The sequence below is a fragment of the Phodopus roborovskii genome, unplaced genomic scaffold (genome assembly GCF_943737965.1).
Source record: "Phodopus roborovskii unplaced genomic scaffold, PHOROB, whole genome shotgun sequence".
NCBI lineage: Eukaryota > Metazoa > Chordata > Mammalia > Rodentia > Cricetidae > Phodopus > Phodopus roborovskii.
In genome coordinates, this window is record NW_026125739.1 from 234,495 (window position 1) to 249,019 (window position 14,525).

The following is a 14,525-nucleotide window of genomic DNA, read 5'->3' on the forward strand; positions in this document are numbered from 1 at the left end:
AGAAAACATTGTTGTCTTTTACACTGTTTGTTCACCTTCCCAGTGTCTCAATTACAAGTATCTCTAGTGTGCAGTTCCAGTGCAGCTTCATCCCTCCATACCCCCCCATCTCCTTCTACTCCACTCTGTAATTCAGAGGTATGGAAAAGCATGGCATAGCTAAGAACTGAACTGATTTTGAACAGCTCTGGCCAGTCACCCAGGCTTCTCCTTGGAGGCCACTACTTGAACTACTTGAAATAGTTGAGTCCTGCCACCAAGAAAAACTTCTCAAGGAAGAGTTCTGAGTCCAGCACAGCTATATGAGCTGCACGGCCAATTAGAGTGTTGGCAGTGTTGGGCAGAGCATGGAACACATTATGTCTGATCAAAGTGCAGCCCTTAGCTTCCACAAGAGGGCCCAGGAGGTTGTTGATCATCTCTGCATACACTGGCCCTGGAAGGAGGGAAGACAATAAAGGAAATTAGAGCATAATTTGGCAATACAGTCTAGAGAACAGCTCTGCATCTGTGTAGGCAGAGCAAATAATAAGCTAAGTTCCAACCTCATGCTAATGGGTGCAAATAAATGAGGAATGGAATCCAATTTCTCTCTGGAGATTGCAATTGGTAGGGTTGTCATGCCTTTCTTTAGATGACATAGTGACCTGGTATTGGAGGTCACAGCAAAAGAGAGAAGGATTCCTATAGGAATGTTTCTCTCAGCAAGGTACTAAGAGAAAGAAGAGTCAAGCAAGGGTCCTCAGAGATTCAATTTCTGCTTCAGAACACCATGGGGGATGTGTCCATGTAAATCAGTCAAGGAAGTTGACAATTTCTAAATGTCAAATATTAAGGTCAAGCAGCATTTCACTATTCCCTGCTTCTGATGGGGGTGGGGGAATTAATGCAAGTTTGTTGCTGCTGTGTTGCCTTATTTTTATAAATAAAAGACTCAGTTGACTGTGTTTCTATCCAAAAAGTAACTCAGTTTCAGGTTTGCTTTAGATAGTGGGGCATAGAGACATATGGTAAGAGAAATCATTGAGCAATGAGCAACCTGTACACCAGAGTCTACAATCCACATCTCCTTTTCCATCTGCTTTATTCTTGTAACATATTTATGACAAACTGTATGCCATACAGGGACACCTGCTGGAATGATATTGAGGACCAAGGTGGCATTTTGATTCAGTGGGAAAGGTGGAAACCACAAGTTATAACGTAAGTCTCCAGGTGTTAATTCCAACTAAGACTTGTGTCATAAAGCCAGAACAGTATGCTCACATTTCATAGAGAGGGGCAACTTTACTGAATGTTCTAGTCAACCTGCTCCACTCAAGACATTGCTCCCTTCCATACGAACAATCTCAAATTGCTTTCCCTTCCTCTCAACTAATTAGTGCACATCATTAGGGCTGTTTCCCTGAGTGGGGAGGGTACTGGATTGGACCATATGCTGAAAGCACTGCTTTTGGACTCTTATTCTCCTCTTTCAAGGTCTTGATAGTTTTGAGGCTGAGGAAGCTAAAAGGCAAACTAAAATAATCTTGGATTTCTTTGTGGAAATATTTGTCCTAATCTTGCCAATTTGTCTGAAAGAAAAAAAAATGGCTTGTGGTTGGAATAAGAGGAATTTTTTCCAAAGTTCCTATATGACTGCTTTGGAAAAGTAGCAAACTTATGTCCTAAAATCATTTGCACAATGTACTGTTTTTAGAAAGAAAACTGAAGTAATTGAGAAGTCTGTATGAAAGAAATGGATGATAGGGAAGAGGCATGAAGTGATGGACTCTAGAAGGGGCATGACTATTGCAGCCATGAAGTCACAGCAGCTGCACAATATCTAGCCAGTTAAAAGTTCTAGCATGGAGGGAGACAAAGGCTCTAGAGGACCACTTCTATGTGGAGTTATTGGCGCTTGATGGCTCTTGAGGGAAGGAGGCACAATATTCTTTATAAGTGAAGCCATTGGTATGTTGACACCTCAGTTGGTCATTACACACCCATGTGTATATGAGCAACAGTAATTGAACTTAGTGGGCTATTAAAAAATACAGACATGAAGTTGGATGGGATATTTGTTGGGGAGTGCTAGAGAAAGGGGTTGGAGGGAGAGAATGGGGATGGATATGACCAAGATACATTATGCAATGTATACATTTATGACATTTTTAAGTACTTATGAATAAGACACTTTTAAAGGAATAGATGATAGGTTAATAGGCAAGCTGTGCTTGCTGGTCTGGTCAGAAGAGTCTCTGACTCTTTTACAGATGCCTGTAACCACAAGATAACATTTGCATGTTATAATATAATGGAAATAGAATCAGAGTGTTGTACTATCAACATTATAATCTATTTATATTATATATGCAACGGAATCTGTTAGGCCACTCATGGAAAAGGCAAAGGCACTCAGAATGCATAAAATCATTTTCTGCTGAGACACATTGTTGCCTTTAACTTACAGGTGGTTCCCAGTAATTATTTTTAAATATGCATAGCATATCCTTAGTTATTTTCTCAGATAAAGCACTGCTTTCATGCTGGTTAGCTTTTGGGTAGGAACAAATTGTCTGAATGAATGTTTGAAATGAGGAAGTGACAAAGAAACAGGGGAGGTCAGGAGATTTATCACAAGATTTTTAGAATTTTTAGCAATGCTTAATGAAAATGAAAGTAACAAAATCAACAAAAATCTTCCCACATAGTCAAATAAATTTATGCAATAAAACACATGTCTTTGATAATTCATTTAGAAGTGCAATGCAAACATGACCGTAGGAAAAGAGGGGGCTGTTACTCTGTAATGATTTATTAAATCCCTGGAAGGATTTACATTGTAGATGACTATTCTTTAAAGAGGAGCACAGAGCATAATTAAATGTCTCCATTAAGGAACATAATGGTATAACATGCATCATCTTAGCAATAACTTTTAGCTAATGTGTAACAAATTCTCAGATGTTTCCAGCATGAGTCATTCCAATTCTAGAGAAAAAAATCATCTGCAGACCCTACTGAATACCCAACCTATGCCTCTCTATTTTCCTCTGAGAAACTGGAATTACATCTCTCACAATGAAAAGGAAATGAAATATGCAAAGGGCATACAACCGTCCCTGAAACACAGCTGTCAGCATTTATGTTCTAACACAGGGCAACCATAACTTGCCAGCACATGGCATAGGCTCAGGAGACATACAGGAGGGTCACCAACACATAGTTCAAATCTGGCACTGAAGCTTGCAATGTAAGCAAATGTGTGTGGCTGTAGGTTATATTTAGCACATGGGGCATACATTTGAGGAACCCTGATTTATACATTTACAAAGCTCAAATGTTAACAAAACTACTTGAGGTTAAAGAGTTAAGATATCAAGCAAAATAGACAGTTAGTAAATGACCACAGAAAGCAAGCGGTGGCATAGTCTTCTGGCAGGGATGAATTCTAGAATCAGTGCAGCAGTGCAGGCTACTCAAAGCCTGAGTCCAGCTGTTACTAATAAATATATTCAGGATTTCATAGATTTACTTTCACCTTGAAAATTAGAAAGTCCCTTTCAAAAGGAAATAGAGTTTACCTGTGTGTCTGTCTTTGAGGGCAGTTTTACACATTTCGATCCTGGCTGAATGAAATGGCACATAACGGTCTTGGGGAGAAGCAACCAGAACAACATTTTTAAAATACTGCAGCCCTGTAAGAAGAAGGCAGGTGAATGCTTTCTATCTGGGTCCCATACACTGACACCCCTCTGGGTTGTACACATTTTGAAGCCTTCATCAGAGAGTGGCAGTGAGGAGACACCAGACTCTGTGCTGTACTTCTACACAGGGCTGATGCTTTGAGTTTCACCACATACAGCTTGGGAGGAGGCATAGCAGGCTGTGAGAAGCTGGGAAATGTAGGCTTTTGTGGTTTGGACATAAGATAAAGTCCTTGATGTCAACAGTATAAAAGCCAGGCTCACAGAATTTTACTGTGAGCACTGAGAAAAATGAAGTAAAGGTACCTAGCAATAAGAACAAAACATCTCTCTGTGGGCTAGGGGATTATGGAGTTCACAGAGAAGACATTTTCTCTTCTTTTTTTTGTATCTTTAATCCTAGCCTCTCCTGCCCTGTCACCTGCAGTAGGAAAGTCTTGTTTTGCCTCCCTCAACCCTCTGTCCTATTAAGTTTGCATTCTCCAGCCTCACCCTGCTCCAGTATTGCCTTACCACATTGTTCCCCACAGGGAGAATTGGAGATCTTCCAACCCAAGTCAGCATACCACAGTGATGCATCATTTGGTACTCATCATGGACATCTGGGAACAGTGCACAACACACTGCACTCAGCCCTCACCTGAAGATGAAGCTCTTCTTAACCTGCTTATAACTAAACAAGATGGTGGCTGATAGCTCTTGCTGACCTTCTCTGTAGGTCTTCACATCAATATCCAAGATCACAGCTGAGCATTAGACACAGGAGCAGAATCCAAAGCAATGGCCAGCTTATATAGACCCAGGAAGGACAAAGATACCCCATAATCTACTTCAATATAGCATTATAGCAGCTCTCCAAATCTTGACTGACCCATGACTGAAACAAATTAACACTTTTGTGCATTCAGCACATTGTATGCCCAAATTTACCTCTCTTTCTCCCCACAGTAGGTAACTGAATAATCCTCTTCCACAGGGAGACACAAGTACAAAAAGAGTAGCTTGAGCTTGTTAATGAATTGGATACAGGGTGTTCCCTTCCTTGACATAGATAACTGGTCCATTATTGATGCTTTCCTCTGTCCTGGTCTTTATGATATAGGCTAGGTTTAACACTACTCTTTGCATCTTCATTATGGGGTGAGGGAAAATATAAAGGAAAGTTCATGTGGGATACAGACAATGCTCTACACACTTGTTTTTGAGGATGGATCTACATCAGGTAAAGATGGAGCTATACAAGGTGAGAGTGGAACACAATACCAGGCGTGCCAATATAGTACACTACATGATTGACAGGAAGTAGAAACTACACCTTCTGTGCACTGCATTGACCCTTCACACACCCTGTCTACTGTGCTTCACAGGATATAGGCCAATAAAGGCTGACTGACACATAGGTTAGCTTTTGGCCTCTCAGCAGTTTGAAGAGATGCTGTTGGACAATCCCATCATATATCATAGAAGCAAATGAACACAGTATCAAAGCAGATCTGTCTTAAAGTCTCAAGTTCAGGTGCCTAAAAAGCCACAGACCTGTTTTTTGGCTAAGTTGGTAAAGGAAACATTTGCGCAAATCAGCATTATCCCTGAAGGTAAGCTGCAAAAGGGAGCCAGATTTCTTCAGCTTCTGCATGAGCCACAAACCTAGGAAAAGGAAAATGATTAAAAAAGCAAAATGAAACAGCTAAAGAAAATATTTTCGGTTAGCTTAGAATAGCGCAATGGGACCTTTATCAAATAATCACAAGTTTCTATATCTATATCTTTATTTTGAGATGTGTGTGTGTGTGGGTGTGTGTGTTACATTTGAGTGTACATATAGAGATCAAAGGAGAACACCATGTGTCTGATGAATATCAGGTGCCTGATTTATTATACACATTTTATTCCCCTAAGACAGAGTCTTTCATTAAACATGGAGAAAGGTTAGCAGTGCAAATGCCAGCAGCCTTCTCATCTCTAACCCCTTTCTACAGAACTGGGGTCCCAGCTATACATGGATGCATGGGTATACCCAGATTTTTACAAGCATTCTACAGACTTGAACCCAAGTCATCATATTTGTGCAGCCAGTGTTCTTATTCAAGGACTCATGTCCCCAGTCCAGTCCCTAAATTTAAATTCGTAATGTTGCTAGTGGGAGTATAAAATTGCCCTAAAAAATGATACAGCAACAGACTTCTCAAACCATGAAACCAGGCATACTCCGATATACATTAGTCTGATATACATTGGCAAAGGAAAGAGCATCCAATAAAGGTCCACAGACTGGAAAACTAGAATACATATTTCTTAGAGACCCCATGCAATGCTTATGTAGATACTAACGTGAGTATACTATGTGTCAACAAAAAAACAGGAATGAACACCATAAAATATGAAGGCACTTCATGTTTTTATGGTATTCATTCCTTTGTTGTTGAGATACACAGACACACACACAGACACACACACAGACACACACACACACACACACACACACACAAACATCACAGTGGTTGATACATACATGTCCATGTGTAGGAAACATAATATGAACCACATGGGATTAACTATTTCGGGTATTCTAAATTGGATGAGTTGGGCAATAGATCTTTTTAAAACTTTTTATATTATTTCATGTTTGTAAATATGAGGGAAGAAGTAGCTAAATTAATTTGTCTTTGTTCAAAGATAAATTTGGTTTTTTTCCACGAATAGACTTTATATTTATTATGCATGTAAGTACCAAATGAGTCTTGAACACAAGGATTATTGTCAAAATACTGGAAAGAATCATGAATCTGAGTCACACCTGAAAGAAAGTTGCAGAGTGATTGGGAAATTGGGGGAGGAAGGAAGGATTAGCAGGGAGAAAGAGCTTATTAGAAGTGACCCTAATGCCACATAAAGGATCTAGGCAATCAGGAAACACACAGTGCTATTTTATCCTTTGAGAACTCCTTGTTCAGCTTTTGTTGTTAAATCTACTTGTTTGTTTTCTTGGGACTTACTGATTTTAGGTCTTTGTATGTTCTAGGCACTAATCCTCTTGTCAGATGTATGGCTAAGAAATATTTGTCTCCCATCATGTTCTGTGGAGTGCTGTGTTTTTTTCCCCTGAGAATTTTTTTGTTTGCTGATTAAACCAGCCTTCCAGGCCATTAAATACACCCCAAAACTTCCTACAGTCTGCTGCATTAGAAACCCTGCCTCTTTCCTCCTCTATGATTCCTGCCCCTTCCTCCACTTCCCCTTTTCCACTCTCCTCCCCTTCCTTACATTTTCTTTTGTCCTATCTTTTCTGTAGTACGAGGGATCAAATCCAGGGCCTTGGGAATACTAGAAAAGCACTGTAACATAAGATACATCTCCATCCCAAGCCTTGCTTCTTCTCTCTCTATATCCTCAAAGTCTAGGCCCCTAAGTTGTGAGGCCTCAAAACAATAGGTAAGCAGGGAGTACCTATTTCAGCCATATATGACCTAGAATAGATGATAACTGGTTTGTTTCATAATTTTCTTTTTCAATTCTCAGCATACATTCACCCACTTTCATATACATAAATATACATAAATATAAATATATAAAGTATATATAATGTAAAGTGTATAGGTTACATGTAAATACTATGAGAGATAAGAATTGTCAGCTTTCTGTATCTGTGAGGGTCTCAGAACCAATCAGCAATGGATACTGAAATATAAATAAGAATACATAATATATTCCATATTTAAACAATACAAAACATTATGCAATTATACACATACATAATATATTATATATCAGCAATGTAAACATGTATATACATATGCAAACATTCATTAGGCACACACATCGTCTCCATTTCACAGAAAGTAAATGAATGTTCTAGGGTGAGAGACCTTAGTCAAATTTAAAAATTATAAGATAGGCTCCACTATGAGAGCAAGCATACAGTATTTGTCTGTCTGCATATTACTTTAATATGCTATTTCCCAGTTATATCTATTTCTGCAAGTTTGATAATTTCATTTCCTTGACTAAAACCCCATTGTGTATATATACTCGCATTGTCATACCAAATCTCCATCCACCATCCTACATTAGGGAGAACCATAAGATTCCACAAAAAAACTGTCTCTGATTAACTGAAGAATAATGAGAGTGACAAAGTCTTACCTGTACTAACCAGTGTGCTGTTGTTGTACAGAGTCCCCAGGTGAGGCCCAGACAATGACAGGAATGTGTGGAGTTTGTTGAGGTAATACCGGAACCGGGGCCTTGTGAGAACTGATCTGATGATAATGTTACCCAGAGAATGGCCAATGAAGCTGTTTAGAGGCAGGAATGATACATGTGAGTGATGGCAGAGAACCACTGCTCAGGGATGGGTTAAAATGAGAAGCACCAAGATGTTAGCATATTCCCCCAGGTAAAGAGGACTTGACATAACACAAGGCATCCAGTGCTTGTGAAAAGAAGCTCTAGGAAAATATGGTGATGTGCAGGAGTAGTATTTATATCATATCTCCATTATTAGAGCAGCCCCCCCCCCGATGTCCCCGGACCTCCTCTCAGCCCATCTGAGGACAGCATGGCATCCTTTCTGAAATCCATATATGTAAGTATTGTGGCCTCCTGGTCATTTACAAGATAAAACCCCCAGTCCTTTAGACTTCCTCTGGAGGCCATTCATCATCTCAGCTCTGACAACTGTTCTGACTCCATTCATTCCTTCATTTCTCTGCACATGTATTGAACTGCCTGGTCACACTTTCATGGATTGGCCATTCTCCTACATGATCTGTTCAAACTCCCTGCTTCTTCCAGGTCTGTAAATTCAATATTCCATCCAGATTTCAATTAATCCTTTATAAAACCCTATAATATGACAGGTATGCCATTTTACCTCGTCTCAAAATATGCATAATACCCAAAAAATAAAGATACAGATGTTAGTCTATAAATTCGGTTGCTTGAACTGTATCTTGTGTCTTCTCTCAGACTCAGAACCTTTATTTGCGGAATAAATCCATGGTATTATATCCCTGTAGAGTAAAAGAACAACTGACACCATGGCTTTGTTTCTATGTTGATGTATCTATATGCTAAAAAAAAAAAAAAACAGTATAAGCTGCTGCCTTTAGACTGAGATATCTAAATATTTAAACCAAATTTTTGTCGTATTGTGAGGATATAACTGCCACTGGCTGAAATCCTCTCATTGGACAAGAGGTTCCTTCATGGTCCTAGGACATCCATTGCCTGATAGTCCAACTAATACACAACAAAGTGGAGGGTCAAGGATTTGAAAAGGATACAAAAAGTTACATATTCAGTACATGTAAGATCCCAAACCTATGAGAATTCCAACATGAATTCAAACATAGAAATAGTTACATTAATTTTAATACTCTTACTGCTCAGCAGCAAAACATTTATTCTTCTCATCCATATTATGAAAGATATATGGGTGAAAAGCTAGACTTGCTACTTACTCACTCATTTGCTCCTGCCTGAAAGTAATCAGGTTCATTAAGAGCCCCAAATTCAGTTTCATTGTGGCTTACAGAAACATCTAAATCTATAAAATAATTATATGGCAAACACTCAATAACATGTCACCTGTCTTCCCTTAGTATTAGCAACCTGTGTTTTCCTTTTACCTAATTCTGGATATGGAGAGGTTGTACAACTGGATGTGTTGAATGATCTCATCCAACAATCTATCCGTCATGGTATCAAAATCTGCAAATGTATCCATCTGGAAGAAAAGGGAAGAAGGTGTTGGCCTCTGCATGAGGAATCCTTTTTCATTAAACAACATGACTTTTTCTGAAAAACTGTGTAAGCATTTTGTAGGGGTTCTAGTTTTAGATGTAACTTCAAGAACCTGGGCATCTGTTAAAGAATCTTCAGTTAGGGGAATAATGTAGAAGCTATGAGTCTATATTTTTGGAATGTGGTACCTGTTCTTTTAACATGAGCTCACTGTCTGCTGGTGTGACTTCACAGTGCAGGAAGCAGGTCCTATGAGGGAGAGACCACTTGCTCAATTTGTGTGAGTCAGAATCACATCAAGACATGGTTGACTCCTGTGCTGATTGGTTTTTTGTCATCTTGACACAAAATAGAGAGATTGCAGAAGCATGAATCTCATTGAGAAAATGCTTCCACCAGGCTGGCCTGTTGGCAAGCCATTAGTGAATTTTCTTAACTCATAATTGATTTAGGAGGGCTCAGCTACCCCTAAGCAGGTGTTTCTGAATACAATAAGAAAGTAGGCAGCCAGTAGCAAGCCAGTAAGCACTGTTCTTCTGACACTCCTGTTTCCTGCCTTGAGTTCTTACCACTACTCCCCTCAATGATGTGGAGTTATGATATGGAATTGTAATTATGTAATTGAAACCCTTTCCTCCACAAATTACATTTGGTGTTTATTACAGGGAAAAAAAAACCACTAGGCAAATTCAAAAGCCACTGCTTTTCACCCAGCACAGTCTGTAGTTTATTCCACAAGTTCATGCCCAGCCATCAGCTTTGGGAAATATTTGAAAGTCATTCATATCCCATGAAGGATGGCCAAATGATAAAGGGATACAAAAAGAAAAAGGAGGAATTCCATGCGTGTCTAGGTACTTGAAGACATAAAAGATTCATCTATATAAATAAATTTTAGAAATATGACTAGGAGCATCATAAACAGTCTCGAGCAACATTATCTTGGAATGTGTGAGCTTCTGGCCTAAAGTTCTCACAAATATTAATTAGCATGGTGAAGAAGCAAGCACACCTGAGGAAGGAGCTGCTAGTCTCAAAGAGCCTTTTTGCTCCTTTTGAAATTACTGGTTTGCATATTTGTTATTTTACAATTGTGATAACGAAAACTGCACTCACTATGATGAAAAATGCTGTAAAAACCACAGTAAGGCACAAAAACAATATTGGGAACTCAACAGCCAGAGTGTACTTTGAAAGGATCATTACATTCTGAGCTTTTTACAAGACTTATAATATTTAAGCAATAAAATAACACAGTAGGACTTAATCAGCACTAAGACAAATCCCTCCAGTTTAGTGCCTTGCACAGAGATCTAGCTCAAATTAGCTCGCAGAAGCCATATGGAACCCATGATAAGGGATGTCCTGGAACATATCACAGAGTACATGCAGGGGCACACAATGAAGGCTAGATTCCTGGCTGGACCTCTGCTATTATGCTATCCATCATCCCTGAGGAGAAAACTTCACTAGAGCAAAGCCAACACAAGGTCAGAGAACACTGGTCAGTCACTATTCTACCCACTTCTCTGAATGCCCTGGAGCATCTCCCTCAGGGCATGGCCACATATGAAACACATCACTCAGGACATAAATGATCTGGAATTTTATATGGCAGTACTTCAAGTCAGATAGAAGAGTCTCTGTAGAAGTCCTTTGGAGGTGGAATAAAGAAACTGGGACATTCACCATGAAAAGAGTGGGCCCTTGGATGATGGTTCTCCTAACTCTTCCTATCTCTCATGGTATCTTTTACTTACTGCCTGTCATGTGGTCTTGAACATAGAGTGTCAAAAACAGGCAAAGAATTTAAGCACTAAACAGTTGAGGGATAAGCTGAGTTTTTTAGGCTTTTGAACATTTATTAATTTATATGTGTGTAGAGGTCAAAGGACAACTTGGAAGAGTTGGTTCTTACTTTCTAGTATGTTGGCCGTAGGGATTGAACTCAGGCTATTTAGGATTGGAAGTGAACACCTTCACATTGAGTCTTCTCGCTAGCCTGACTTCTTAGCTGTGATGTTTGTTGGTTCTCTGTATAACCACCACTTTCATTAATCATGTGGCTTCTTGCTTATTAACAACTCTACTCCTCCAAAGGTTTTTTACTCACTTTCTTCACTCTCAGATCATCCCTGTCTCTTGCTCATTGATTCATTAATGTCTCTGACTCTTAGAACTTCTGATAGTCACAGCCTTAGTCTACCCTATCTGATTGTAAAGCAATCATAATCTGTCTCCTTAACTTGCATAGCTACAGGTGACAATGAACTCCATGGATGCCCACATAGTTGATACTTTAAGTTACCATGCTCACAATGCCCAATTAAGCCAAAAGGCTCCAGTCCTACCATTATTTCATATTTTTTCCTTAGACTCCCAAAACAATATAGTAAGTTTTTTTTCTCTCCTAACCATCCAAGCACTTAAATATTCTCCTAGAAGCTGCCCCCTTCACTTCATGTGCCCATATACCATTCTGGTGCCTTTAGATGACTCTTTCAAATCCAATGGTCTCTCAACCCAAAGTTTCTGCCATCATACCTGATTCTTTTCAGACATTAGAAAGTCCAGTTTCCCTCCAGGGAGCCCCAGTTCTATGAAAGTCTTCACCAGCCGCAGGTCTGCACTGTTCCCTGCAAATGACAGTCTTGTAATTTATCATAGTGATTCACAAGGTATTTCTTTCTCACTATTTCTAACATTACAATTGGATTTTCTCTTTATTTTTAAGCAGATAACAGAAATAACTGAAGTAACTACACATTCTCCTCTGTTGCTAACCAGCCTATGCACAAACAGAGGTGTGCTCTTTTAAATGGCCCTCCGCTGTTGGAATTTCTTTGACCTGCAACACCAGTTTTCTTTTTTTTCCAGAACACCATTCTCTCAATAGCTTTCAGCTAGTGGCTGAAGTGGCACAATGTGGCAGTCCCCTTATAAATTGTTTGGCTGTCATTTACAGATAAATAGGAAGAGATGAATAATCAACTATAGTTCAGTTTTTAAATAAAATCATTACCCATAAGCCAAGGAATCATAGATGAATAAGCTTACAATTGTTAAAGGGAGACAGAATGAATGATCAGTAATTCCAGGAAGATGCTAGTATGAGATATAGAATATATTGTTGGCCTAAAAAAAAATCACATGGAAAGTGGATCTGTTATGACAGAATGAGTTAGGTATAGGTTATGGCCATGGGCATTCTACTATATCTACATTAATCTATGGCTTCTTCCTCTCCTGGGTCCCTGTAGAGTTGAAAAGGAGTTGCAACCTATTTAGGTATTTTGGTACTATGTAAATCAATCCCACAGGTTATCGTTTCAAAGAACTTCTGCACTGTAAGTGAAATAACAACTAATTTTATATTAGTCTTTAATAATTTCCCCAATTATTCAAAGGTGTGTTGAATAAAACCACATGATATTAGGAAGAACTCAAGATTTGAGACAAACCTTATATGGATATTCCTAGACGTTAGCCATCCTGTAGCCTGTTATAGAATTTAATCAAATGTAACCTCAAGGTCATTGGAAGATCATGTTCTTTTAGGAGAGATATATATTTTCTCTGAGGAAGTTAAATTTCATTACTCTGTTTATGTCAATAAATAAATACTCTTTGGATTTATTCACATTATAGCTTAAATTTCCCTAATGATATTTTAGGAGTCGTCTTTTAAAAAGTTGGTGCTATTTATATTTAACACAAAGATTTGGGAATACATTATCCTTTTTACCATAAGATACTAAGAGTAAAAAGTTTCTGGAACCTAAAGAGTTCTAAAATAGTTTTATTTAGTAATTTGTTAGACTTAAAATATTTACAACAAGATATGTTTTGGGACTTTGGGCACAACAGAGAGCCTGTGCAAATATTCATGACTTGTCTTAATGTATTCAGTTCTTAATATAAATTTGCTATTAGATTTGAATATACAGATCCTATAACACTCTGATGAGGTTATACACATGCTTCTTGAAGTACACAAGTAATATCATGAAAGCTGTCATTGTGATCACTTATTTTTCTTTTGACTTGTGGCCCAGCAGATGCTTTCATAGGCACCTGAGCACTCTGAAATAGTACAATACTGGCAAATCATCTCTAACTCTGTTACACAATTCAGGTTCAATATGCATGAGATAACAGATGAAAACCCTATTGCTTGACCAGAGTTCTTATTTAAAGATTTATTTTTATTACTTTGATTTATATGTATATCTAGGTGAGTAATTTTCTCTCTTTCTCTCTCTCTCTCATGCACATGCAAACAAAAAAAGAGAGGAGAGGAGGAAGAAGGGAAGGAGGAGGAGCAGGTGGAGAAGAGAGAGAGAGAGAAAGAGAGGGAGGAAGGAAGGGAGGAAGGGAAAAAGAGTGAGAGAGAGTCAATTTCTATCTCAGGATGGCCTTAAATTTGGTATATTTGGTATATATAGAACAGTGTAGTCTGCCATCAAACTGGAGATCTTTCTGCATCACCCCTCCCCTGTGATGAATCTCATTGCTTTTAATGCTTACAAACTTATTAGTTCACAGAAAAAGGCATTTGATACCTTGATGCTAGAGTTACAGGCTGTTGTTGACCATTCATCATAGGTGCTGAGAACCAAACTCAGGTCCTCTGGAAGAGCAGCAAATGCTTTTAACCATTGAGCCATTTCTTTAGGCTCTCAGATTTCTCACTTTGCAAAAGATTTTAGAATTTTTAAGATGAGAGGTAGGAATCACCCTTAGGTGACATTGAACTGATGAATGTCAAGGTCATTCTTAACTCTATAAAGCTGAGAAAATGGTGTACAAAGGTTATGCATAAATAAAAGAATAACAAAATAGACAATAAAACTGTTGCAATCACTAACCCAAGCTGCTTAAAATGCATCATTTATTCTGTTTCCTCTATCTCATCATCCAGAACCATTTTACTGACTCACAAATTCCACTAATTCCTGCATTTCATTTAGGTATTCAATTTAATAGTACATCCACTTCTTCATTTGTTTACCACAATCTTTTTTTATTCACAACCCTCATTCCATTGATTATACAATTCCTTCATTCCATTGATTGATAAAATTCATGTCA

General features: G+C 38.5%; 1 protein-coding gene across 1 annotated transcript in view; it reads right to left on the bottom strand.

Annotated features, from left to right (window-relative positions):
* Nucleotides 1–230: 230 nt before the first annotated feature.
* Nucleotides 231–14,525, bottom strand: part of Fam135b (family with sequence similarity 135 member B) — a 281,424-nt gene continuing 267,129 nt past the window's right edge. Inside the window, exons 15-20 of the mRNA XM_051178560.1 lie at nt 11,979–12,070; nt 9,320–9,417; nt 7,833–7,984; nt 5,226–5,336; nt 3,567–3,680; nt 231–436 (exon numbers count right to left, since the gene is read on the bottom strand). Of these exons, the coding sequence (XP_051034517.1) occupies nt 231–436; nt 3,567–3,680; nt 5,226–5,336; nt 7,833–7,984; nt 9,320–9,417; nt 11,979–12,070 (773 nt within the window). The remainder of the gene's footprint in view (nt 437–3,566; nt 3,681–5,225; nt 5,337–7,832; nt 7,985–9,319; nt 9,418–11,978; nt 12,071–14,525) is intronic.